At 39.7% G+C, this 12649-nt stretch overlaps 1 protein-coding gene across 7 annotated transcripts in view; it reads left to right on the plus strand.

Annotated features, from left to right (window-relative positions):
* LIN28B (lin-28 homolog B) overlaps positions 1–12649 on the plus strand; it is a gene marked incomplete at its 5' end in the record, with an annotated part of 122516 nt that overhangs the window by 31553 nt on the left and 78314 nt on the right. The window contains one exon of one of the 7 annotated variants that reach the window (XM_084622110.1): positions 5641–6619. The exons of the other annotated variants lie outside the window; for them this stretch is intronic. Within the exon in view, the coding sequence (XP_084478236.1) occupies positions 5641–6117 (477 nt within the window). The 3' untranslated portion in view covers positions 6118–6619. Of the gene's footprint in view, positions 1–5640; positions 6620–12649 lie in introns of those variants that run through there. 7 annotated transcript variants of the gene reach the window in all.

Here is a 12649-nt window from a genome sequence, read left to right on the forward strand (position 1 = left end):
CACAAGCTCATACTCTTTCTTATTAACACAGCTAAAATCACATTTAGTTCTCATTTCATCCGTTTTAATGCTTTTTCACCTGTGTTAAGCATGTGAGCCTACATCTAAACTTAAAAGAACATATTCTACTGACAATTTAAAATTCCCTTGGGATTTCTGCAGATGGAATGAGGATAGAATATAGCTTCATTTTACCATCTTTGTGAATCTGGTGCTGTATCTATGTTTTTGCAATTCCCAGAAGTCCAGTTCAGTGTGTAATTGCCACAGAAATAAACCCTATAAATAGAAGAAGTGAACTCTGCATTACCTTTTGACTGTATACACACAAAAGACTGAAATTATTTTTTAAACATGTTTGACAGTGGATTCAATTTCACAATTATTGCATTAAGAAATGCTGTTATGAGTTATTGTTTGTTTATTTTCCAGTAGTGGCTAGAGGCCCCTACTAAGAGCAGGGCCCCATTGTGCTAGGCAGTGTACAAACACATAGTAAGAGACAATCCTTGTAAACTCCAATAAGTTTCAGATCTAAATCATGGGTGGAGGGAAGGAGCCTTTGGGGAGGCTAGCCCCTGGTTCCGCCTGTGTCCCCACCCTAACTGGAGCCCCGAGACACACAAATCCCTGCAGCTGGAGCACTGAGATCCCCTGCCCTCCCGCGGCTGGAACAACCAGTCCTCCCCTACCGGAGGAGCCCGGAGCGCACCCCCCACACTGCTGCCTCCCAGAAGAGCCCTGAATTGGCCAAAGCCCTGGTTGCCAAGTTTTCTCTCCCCTCCCCACCAAAACTGCCTGGAGGAGCCCCGAGGGGGCCCCCTGCCACTTGCCAGGAGGAGCCCTGGGACAGCTGCATCACACCTCCCCTCCCCAGACCCCAAGGCACTCAGGAAAAGCTGCAGCATGAGAACGTCTCTTCCCAAAGAACCTGAGCTTTTGATATGCCCCATGCGAGTTCCAGGGCAGCTGAGGAGGCAGTATGTGCTACTCAGCTTCCTAGGTTCATCAGTAATCTCCCTGGATACCGCCTCCTCAGCCACCCTGGAACCTGCATGGGGCATAATAAAGCAAAAACTTCCCCCGCCAAACCCACAACCAGGCGTCCGGCAGCAAGTGACAACAGAGGCAGAGCCTCCCCTGGCCTATTAGACTTGCCACCACCCATGATCTAAATAGGCATTTAAAAAGACAGATAAAGATTGCTGGTCGGGGGTGGGGTGGCGGAGGCACAGAGAAGTGAAGTTTTTGCCCATAGTGGCAGGGGAAATCTGACTTCCAATCCAGTGCCCTGTGCACTTAACCATAATGCCTACATCTGTTTACCAAATTTTCAGTGCTTCATAACTGTATTTTCATTAGGAGTAAATATAGTGTACACAGGATTTGGTCAATCAAGTTTTACGTGTAATATTCTAGTACAAGTAGCTCTGATTTATGTAGAGAAAACTATACTGAAACAGTTGTATTTGATAAAAATTGAGTACATTTTAGATTTCATAGAATCTACAAGGAAGGAACTAGGTTTCCTAGTAATAACTTTTCAGATCTTCAAAAAGAATAAAAATCTTTTGTCAACACTTATCGAACACAAATGATTAATATTTTGGAGAATGGAACCCTTTGCTAAAGATTTCACTCCCTTACCCCTTCCATGATGGCATTAGAACTCACAATATACAGTCTCTGAGATATCTAAGGCCTTGGCTACACTGGTGGTGACGGTATATAGGGTACATTTAGCTACATGCTGCAGCGAAGAGCAGGCTGTGTCCCGACTGAGGTGTGTGTAGCTACACATGGCAGTGAAAGTCTCTGACTGTGCGGAGATAGTGGGTAAAGGCTCTGCTTGGGCATGGGGAGTGCTGGGTAGGGTGCATACCTTAAGGTTCTGGCATGTCTGTACTGTACTCGCCTAAGCAGCGTCTCATTTGCGTTGTAGCAGCGGGGAGGGAGCAGGACACTACTCTGCTATTTTTAGCAGTGTAGGTGGAGGAAGTGCTGCTTGGGCATGCAGAGAGCTGGGTAGGCTAAATACCCTGAAGTTCTAGCATGTGTGTACTCTATTCACCTAAGCAGTGCCTCATTGTGTACACTACTGTTTATACCTGTGCTAAGGGGATGTGCAGTGTGTACACGCTACAGGCTGCTGTAAGTGTAGACACGGCTTTCAGCAAAACCAGAAGAGACCAGAATTATCATTCCTGATATTTCTAAGGTAAAAATCAAGCTAGGGGGCAGGTGGGGGGAATCAGGCCTGCTTCGTACATATTATAAAGATATTATTAAAAGCTTCTGGCCTCTACTGGATCCATGGGAGATTATGGAGTAACACCAAAGAATCTTGAGATTTTTGCCAGGGGGGATTGTGGGAGTTATCCTTCTTCAATTCTCTTAGGTGCTCTACATCCTACAGCAGGCCGTTCAGAAACCATCCACAGTGCACCACTGTTTGGAGTGAAGCACTAGAGTGGAAGTGGGAGGTAAAAGCAAATCCACTTAGCACTTGTGCAAATGGCTGCACTGACTCATGTGAACTACAATTGTGATAATTTCATTGAGTTACATATGACTGGTTTAATTCTCTAGTGAAGAGGTGCCTTCTGACAGAACAGCAAACTAACTAAAATATGTATTTAGCAAATGTACAGTTTATATTTGACTGTCAAGATACCAACTCTTACAGGAAGATCATTCCACTGAAGGTCTTTGTCACAATACAGTGAATTAAAAACATACTTGACACAAACCACAACCTCACTCTGGTCTGAACAAGATAAGCACTTGGCATTAGATCTGTGCAGGGTGGCTTTTTGGACTTCCCTGCATGTGTTTTCCAAGTACTGCCTGAGGAATAGATGCACATTTTCTGGCTAATGCTCACCTTAAGGTGCACCAGTTCTTAATGCCCTTGCCCTTGTACACAGGACTGGTTATCCAACGCTTTTATTTGACAAACCATTTTGTAAAAGAGATCTTGACATCGTCTACTTCCCTGTTTAACAGCCCAGTCACCTCATGGTTAGTTCCAAATACTTTGTGTTGTGAACCACTCGGAAGGCTTTATTAGACTGCTAGTGATCCACAAATCAGTCTGAAAACAAACCCGATCTGGAGCTGGTGTTCAGGGTATACATGAAGGTAATTTTTTTTATATGGGCTAGATAATCAAATTTTCTGAATAGCAAATTACTGTATCAAGGATGTAGAATCAGCAATTCTTGTCCCTTACTTGGTTTTCGGTACCTCAGCACAATAATTTGTGAAGACCCTCAAAACAATGCTTGGCTGTCTAGTCTGATCTTTTTTCAGGGTTACTTTTCATTCCCAGTTAATATTAGTTCCCAGTTAGTGTAAATAGCTGACCCTCTTAGTACTCATTCCAATAGTAATCAGCTCTGTAATTCAGTATGTTAATGTTTACTAATCAGTGATTCTCTAGTTGGTTCTCTAAGGCTGTGGAAATATCAGATGGGGTCAGAAGGTCACATAAGAAAGAGTGGAAAGACTGAAGAAAATTCTGTATCTTAATTGGCTCTGCTGCCTGTCACTTATGGAACAGGAGGATCAATGTATCAGTTACAAATTAGTGTGAAAATATGCAGAAAACCTGTTCACAGGAAAAATATTTATTTGTTTACACAAAAAATATCACTGGAATTTTGACTTTATATGCAGGAAAATTCTCTCTTGGTCTTTAGTTTTGTAAAAGCTTGGATATGTGTCCCTTTAACTTGTTTGTTAAAACACAATAATACCAGGTTGATTTTATTCTACCTGAAGTTCCTGTGAACAAATATCTATTTTTATGTTACTGCCTCACTTAATCGTCATGATCTTACGATAGCCTGTAATGGCTCATCTGGCTGGTACTCTAGATCTAATCTTTAATTATAGAAATTTTACAGAGAGTATATAGTCTGCACAGCAAACTCGTAATGGGCCCAATTCTGCAAACCTTCACTTTCATAGCTACTCCTTATTCATGTGAGTAGTTCCATTAACTTGTAAGCAACCAACAACAGTCTTGTTTACTAAAAAATCATTTGTCTGATCAGTTCACTGAAATTGATTAGATATATTTACTTTCCTGAAAAGGTCATTACAGTATTTAAACAAGAGATATTGAGTTTACTCAGATGAATTCAGTAGCTCCATAGCTTATTTGGTTTTGTGGTGCTTCAATAAAAGTTCAATTCTTGAAGCAAGATTAGTTTGCCTATATTTTACTCTGTGAATTTGGGCAATCTTAAGAGTGTAAAATATTTGAATAGGATATTATGTATGAAGAAGTGCTATATAAAAAAAAAGTTATTTTTTCACAAGCAGTTAGTCTATAATATAACCTTAATTTATTTTGTTAATTATTTTTTAGAGAATCAAAATGTTTACATTTGAAGAATAACCTAATGGGTTCGTTTAATAATTTTCTCATTTTGTATCAAGAGTAAAAGACTTGAAGGCAGAAAAGATGAGAATAATATAATTGACCAGAACAACTAGGAGTGCTACAGTACAAAACACAGATTAGCATATTTTAGGCATTTAGTATGTGGTTAATTTATAGTACATATTTTTTCCCCAACAATTCCCATTAAATACTAAAGTTAAATATGATGAAAAGCTAAAACATAACTAATTTTCATGTGATAGATCGAGAATCATGGAAGGATTGCTCATTTTTTACTAACACAATGAAGCCGTGCTCTAGGTATACTTAATCCTGCCTCAGTATGTGGGGGGAGGACTAAATGACCTCTTGAGGACCCTTCCAGTGCTACATTTATGTGATTCTATCTCTATATTTAGAACAATAGATGCTTCACATCAAATAGCATTAATGCCCATGCAGTGTCACACATTTGTGCGGAAAAAGGTATTATGGGATGCAAAATAGCTGCAACACATGCATGTATAAAAGATTGTTTGTTTAAAAATGTAAATCCTTATGTTCTTTGTAATTTGTCAAATTTCACTACTCTGTCAAATTGAATGAATTCCACACGTTGCAGATCGCTTGTATAGACAGGCAGAGCCCCTGTTTGCATCAGTGGAGGTTACTATGGTTTCAAGCCGGGGGCACACCACCAATGCAAAGAGTAGCCATGCCAGTGTATTCAAGAGACTTGCACTACGTTGGTGGCTTAACTATCATTGACTGTCACTGGAGCAAATCTCCATTGGAGAAGAAGCCATGGAGGAAGAAGACACGGGTCCTGTGCTGAAGAGCTAACAATCTAAAAATAAGGAGGGGGAGAGGGAAACACTAAGGACAGGGGGAAGGAATATACATAGAAGTAAGACAGTGTACTGGTAGACACATGTCATGTCATTTTTTAAACATATGTTTTAATTTTATTACAAATACTTTGCTTTTGTGCTTTTTGGAGGGTGGAAGGGACTCAGGTTTGAAGCAGAGGAGAGGAAGGGTTTGTTGGACTTAGGCAAGACTGAAGTGATGCTGATTTGAAAGGAAAAACACTTAGAAGAACTAGCTGAGATGCTGTTTCCACCTTCTATTAAAGGCATTAGCCCCCATTCATCAAGGTGGCTTGAACCCCCATGGCCCTCTTCGACTCCTCGATAAATTTGGATGACCAGGTAGTGTCAGTGTCTAAAAATGCTTTCCTTCCCCTTCAGATCACTAGGAAGCTTTGTTCCTTCCTCCTGGATGAGGACCTGGCCACAATGATCCAAGCATGTATCATCTCCAGACTGGATTACTATAACTCATTGTATCTAAAGCTGAGTGGATACAGTGCACAGGCTGAGCTAGTACAGTATGTGTCTGCCTGCTTTCTCCATGGCTCAGACTGTTGTGAGCACATCAGGCCTGTGCTCAAGTCCCTCCACTGGCTCTGGCTCCCTGTCAACTTCCTATACCAGTTTAAGGCCTTGGTCCTAATTATCAAAGCACTTAATGGATCAAGCCCCAGTTACATCAAGGATGGAATTTTGATCTGTGAACCACAGCAACAGTTGTGCTCCTCTGGGACCATGCAGAGCACAAAGCCCAGGATGAAACATGTGAGAGTTAGGGACAAAGCATTCTCTGTTGAGGGGATTCAGCTATGGAGCAATCTTCCAAAGGACATCAGGGGAATCGAGGATCTTTAGGGAACATTATAAAACCTTCCTCCAGGGGAGAGGGGGAAAGAGAGAGAGAGACAGAAAAAGCCTTTCCACAATAAGAATGACAATCAAAATACAAACAACCCATTCTGTCCCTAAACCTCTATAACAAAACAAAAAACAACAGAAATGAATAAAATTTAAAAGATCAAAACCCCAAGCAGAATTTTACTGACAACAGGGAGAAATGCCTGATGTTAGTTACTGGATGAACTGTACCTCTGACCCCTCATAGTCTGTCTGCCCACACCACCTCACAGGTTTCAGGCCACTAGCCAACACCTGTGTCTTGGTATGGAATTGTGCAATTCTCTGCTCTCCGACAAGTGCCCTGGCTGCAGACCCCTGTATATCAACTGTGACTGCCTCAGCAGGTTTGACTTAGGCTCAGATTTTGCATTTCTCTACTTTCTGGGGTAATGACAGTGGTTAATATAGTAACCACACAGCCTCCTTAAAGCAATGTTTCATTTAGAACAAAAGCATTTCAGAGAAAACATCTTAAAACATTTTCTGTTTAAAAATTTCTGTGCATTCTGTTTCAAGGGCATCCAACGATCTAACCAAAGTCAGGACCTTGTTTATTTCTAGTATTAAAAAAGCAAACAAAAATCAACAGTCAGACAGCTATTTAGGAGCTATCTTTATATAAACCAAAAAGGAGTAGTACAGATCACAAACAACCTTTTGGGATTTTTTTGCTTGGCAGTCAAGCTTTGGTAGTTGTAGCTTTCATTAGTGTTAAGTAGATCCAGTGTCCCAGGCCAGATAATCATATTAATACAGGCACTAAGTAAAAAATAAGAGTCAAAATCAAAAGATGACATAATAAAATGACTTCAGTTTTGATAAAGATAGCAAGCAATTTTACAGGGGAAAGAAATCTCCTATTGGAAAAAAAGTATCATCAGAACAGAGGGAAATAGAGCCATTAAACAGAGAAAATTTGTGTTGATGTCACAGATATGCTGAACATGAGTAAACTTCTTTGAGTTGTGGCTTAATTTAAAAAAGCACAGTTAAACAGTATTTTACTGAATGGGTCTGATTGCTGTAGAGCCAGTGTCCCCAGTCTTTCAATACCCTGAGCTAGAAAGGACTTTTCAAAGAGAAAACATGTTCACTCTTCGCCTTTGGTATTCTCCCCGACCTGGTAGAATAACCTATAGTGAAAATTCTGTCAATAAAAATGTGTCTGATCTAGCATGACCATACGTGAGACTCTCCATGATGATATTTGAAATCTGGGTGTTTTGCATATCCAATAAAACAATGTCCTACACTGGTATGTAACAAAATGTATTTAAATGTATTTTAGTATTTAAAATGAAGAATATTAGAGTGAGTAGACACAGCTCAAGCCATGTAAAAAATTCAAAGGATGCTGCTTGATGACACACATGAAATTGTGGGAAGTGTAAAAGGGGGGAAAATATTTGTGGGTGAAAGGGTTTCAGTTGTGGGGAATCTGCCTTTTAACACTGTATACTTTTGTTTAATCAACACTGGAATTACTTGTATGTGTCTTTTATGAGACATATACATTTTATTAAGAGTTTTACTTAAACCTACAAAAGCATGGAAATTCAGGCTGACACTTCTGAGTATATGTTCTCCTCTCATCAATGTTAATGGGAGTTATGTGCATTCATTGGAAGAAGAATATCTCTTTGTCCTTAAGTAACCCCCTTGTGCCTTTGTATTGCAGATGATGTGGTCCTCTTTCAGGGGGCCTCAAAGCAATTGCAGTACTTAGGCTTAGTGTGGTAAAATGAGGACAGAAAAATGGCAGACTCAACTCTGAAGTCTCTCAATATTAAAGCCAACAATAGTATTTTGATTAATGCATTGTAATAGAACATATTCCAGTTCTACAATATTTCCTCAAGGAATATAATCATGGCTTCATGGTATTGTGTTGTTATTTAGAAAATAACATTTTGCAAACATTTCTGAATGCCCTTTATATTACATTACAGTAATAGATCTCAGGGGTTTCTTTTATTTTTTTAATTTAATTTAATTTAATTTTTTAATAAGTCTTTTCCTCTGCAACAAAAAATCTCTTTATTTTCTTCCTGATCCTCAGCTCTCCTGCTGTCATTTTATATTTATTTTTCATACTTCTGATAAAAGAAAATTTGGGATCAAATTCTGCTCTCATCTACACCAATTTAAATTCAGAATAGCTTAATTCAAGTCAGTGGAGATACTTGGGACTTGCCCTTTGTAACAGAACAGAATTTGTCCCATCCCCCAAACAGCCATTGCCTCCAACTGTTTTAGATGTACTGTTTAAATAGTGCATTTCATATCAGTTACAAATGAAATAAACATATTTCTTAAAAAAACTAAGTACAATATTTTTAGGGTATTTTTCTCAGAGTTCAAGTTAAATAGAATCGAGCATTCAGAACTAAACTCACAAACTCTTTTCAAATCATCAGCATTGACTCTTACTACGATTATGCATTTCAATTATATAAGAAAAACATTAATTCCTATTCACCCACTCATTTCCTGTTATGTCCAGACAGTGTTAGTCATTTATTACCAGCTTTGCTGTACTCCACTACCTGTAGACTGTTACATATTTAGATGATCTGTCATTTCCATAAAACAGTGACACAGGTTTAAAGTATAAAATTACTTTGTTCTCATTAACATTTCAAGATACAGTATTTTTTTTATTAAATTATTAGAATTTCTGAATGAACCAATCAGTATTTTTAGTTCCTATAAAATTATTTTATCGTAAGTAAAATATAATGTGAAATAAATCAGTTTGGTTTTCAATCATCTGTAATTTTTAGGAAGATGAAACTGATGATGCTAATGAACAAAAATATGTCCTGGATTATGTATTTGTTGTTTTGTAATGTTTTTCTGAAACAGCTATGAATGGGAGGCTAGTCATATTTGTTAATCTTAATAAAAGAAACTGGTTATGCTATAGATCTCAAATTCTAAATCTGGAATTGTTAATGCAGTATAAATGTTGTGTATATTTTTCTTGCATAGAAACCATTAGAGTATTTGGTTGTTACAGTGTAGATAATGACATGAAAATAACTGCACTTTGTTTCCCTTTTTTTAAAGAAAAGATAGCTATTAAGTAATTGTTTCATGGGCGATTGTATTCTAACCCCCTAATAATTTCCCAAGATAATCTTGTCCTATCCCTTAGTGCCTTTATTCCCTGATATTATTTTAAGGTAATTAAATACATTAACAGGTATTTCAAAATTGTGTTTTAGTTTTTAGGTGGTGTATTCGCTTTATGCAAACCTGGGATAACTAGGCTTTTGTAATATACTGAATCCTTATGTCAGTGGAACTTTCAAAGGGGAATAGAAATCCAGCTATTAATATGTGCACTCAGAGATGTGTCCATGAGTCTTGGAGTTATCTGTGGGGGGAGAGAGGGGAGAAGGAAGAGGGCATATGAAAGAGCATGATAGAGAATATGTGACATAGATGTGGGAAAGCACAGCCTGCAACATCCATGAGCCTTCTCAGCATTTGCAGGATTTAGGTGTCCAGGTGGGGACCATAAATTAAGGAGCAGGGATTTGGTTTTAAAATATGCAGTATTTAATAAACATCCTCATTAATAAACCTTCTTGAATTATACATGTTAAATTGGACAATCTTTTCTTGATTAGGGGCTTGATCTTGCAATCCTTACTCAAGTGAATTGTCCTGTTAATGCAGTGGTTCTCAGCCTGAGACCCACAGGCTGCTTGCGGCCCAATCAGTACAGACCTGCGGCCCATGTGGCATCCTCAGGGCCATACAGGTAATAACACATTGTGGGCCTCGTGTGTCATAAATATAAAGGGATGGGTAAATGCCTTTAAATCCCTCCTGGCCAGAGGAATAACCCTTTTACCTGTAAAGGGTTAAGAAGCTAAGACAACCTCGCTGGCACCTGTCCAAAATGACCAATGAGGAGACAAAATACTTTCAAAGCTGGGGTGGGGGGAAACAAAGGGTTCTCTCTATCTGTGTGTTGCTTTTGCTGGGACCAGAGCAAGAATGCAGGTCAGAACTCCTGTAAAAAGTCAGTAAGCAATCTAGTTAGATATGCATTAGATTCTGTTTTGTTTAAATGGCTGATAAAATAAGTTGCGCTGAATGGAATGTATATAATGCATGTTTTTGTGTCTTTTTGTAACTTAAGGTTTTGCCTAGAGGGATTCTCTATGTTTTGAATCTGATTACCCTGTAAGGTATTTACCATCCTGATTTTACAGAGGTGATTCTTTTTCTTCAATTAAAATTCTTCTTTTAAGACCCTGATTGCTTTTTCATTGTTCTTAAGATCCAAGGGTTTGGGTCTGTGTTCACCTATGCAAATTGGTGAGGATTTTTATCAAGCCTTCCCCAAGAAAGAGGGTGTAGGGTTTGGGAGGATTTTGGGGGGAAAGACGTTTCCAAGCGGGCTCTTTCCCTGTTATATTTGTTAGACGCTTGGTGGTGGCAGCAATAAAGTGTAAGGGCAAAAGGTAAAATAGTTTGTACCTTGGGGAAGTTTTAACCTAAGCTGGTAAAAATAAGCTTAGGAAATTTTCATGCAGGTCCCCACTTCTGTACCCTAGAGTTCAGAGTGGGGAAGGAACCTTGACAGAGGTAATAACACATTGTGGGCCGCATAAGTTCTCCAGAATCTAAGCTTTCATTTTAAGAAAAAGTAACTTTCCTAGCACACATGGCTACAGAGCTAACCTTCCAAATGGGGACTGAGTGTATCCAGTGCAGTGAGGTCTGCTTGAGTCTGCAGAAAGCCTGAATCAGTGACTCAGAGGTGCAAGTCCTCTATTCTCAATTAGGCCAGGTCTACAGTACCACATACTTCAGTGTAACTTACGTCAGTAACGGGCATGAATAAGCATCCTGCGCCAAGTGACATAAATTACACCAACCTAAGTGCCAGTGTGGACAGCGTTATGTCTGTGGGATAGCTTTTCCCGCCGACATAGCTAACACCTCTCACGGAGGTGGATTTGTTATGCCTATGGGAGAGCTCTCTCCCATTGATATAGAGCATCTTCACCAGACGCGCTGCAGCAGTGCAGCTGCATCGATCCATCTGTGCCGATGTAGCACTTCTAGTATAGTCTAGCCCTAAATCTGGAGTGTCAGTGTTAAAACTCAGTGATGATGCTTCAGTGTGAACATTAACTGTTTAACTGCTGATCGTTTCAGTGGATGGAATGGAGGCAGAGAGCGGGTGTGAAGCCTGCTGGGTTGGGAATTTAGAGTTGCTATCAGGAAGGAAAAATAGAAAAAAAGAACAGAGGAGATTCACAAAGACAAGGAAGCACGAGAGAAACAGAGAAAGGCTGATGGAGAAGAAAGAGAAACAAAAGGCAGAAATACTGGAGGCCTAGAAAGGAAGAATGTTTTCTCACTGAGTGAGAATGTGACAATAAGGCACTGAACAAATAATAAATAACTAAATCATTAGTTACTACATAGGGGCCATAATCTCCCCTTGATCTCTGTGCAACCCTCCAGCTCATATCAGTGGGCATTCTCTGGCCTGTGGATTCAATCCTCTGCAAAGGATTTGACACCACCGATGTACGCAATAAATTATGTTGTCAGTTTTTGGAGGTAGGAGCCGTGAGTTCCAGAGTGTTTGTACCACACCTAGCACAATGGGGCCACTGGACATACTGCATTACAGATAAGAAATAATGACTGCAGTAGCACAAAATACTTAATGATCTCTGAGGTAGCTTCCTGTTTACGAGGCAATAATTTTATCCTTGGCTAACTGAACTCTGAGACCAAAGGCTGAGGAGCTTAATAGTTCAGGGTATGATTACTACCAAGTTGGCAAGAAATATGATCAAGTTGTTGTTACACTGACTGAAATGCTCACTTACTTCCTTGCTGACCTGCTAGGGCTGTTTTCAAAAAGTCTCTTCTTCCCTCTCATGGGTGGAGGGGGTTCCACAGGATGGAGCATGCAGCTTAAAGTTGTATTAACTTCAGAGAGCATTTCCCACAGGGTAGTGCAAATGTCTCTGGCCCCATTTCCCTCTCTACTCACAGATCCTTGACCTCTTAGGAGCTGTCTCCTGGGTCCATAGTAGGGGAACAGCTGATCTCCTTTCCCCCCCATTCCCCCAAATGGGCTTGATTTCTTTTTGCATTTTTATGTAGTTTATTGGAATGAAAGGGGATGATAAGACAGTGGGGGGGAGGAGAGGCTAAGCTTTACAGCTAAACAAATAAAACTTTTATTGAGAAGGAGGGCTAGTCTTTCCTAAGCAAGTGGATGTGTGTGCATTGGAGAAACTGAGAGGAACGGTACTGATGGAGCTGAGAAGTGGTGAAAAGCTGAGGTGGCTAGACTGGTTTCAGCACATGGAAGGAGATTTCTGAAAGGTGCACTAAAGCCAACTGCAGGGATCTGCGTTTAATGCATGTATTTATAAATAAGTGTACCACTGCGGGTCAGTGACTATACATTATTCCTGTGATCTCACTGACTGACATAATTCTA

The sequence above is a fragment of the Lepidochelys olivacea genome (genome assembly GCF_965140295.1).
Source record: "Lepidochelys olivacea isolate rLepOli2 genome assembly, chromosome: 3".
Taxonomy (NCBI): domain Eukaryota; kingdom Metazoa; phylum Chordata; order Testudines; family Cheloniidae; genus Lepidochelys; species Lepidochelys olivacea.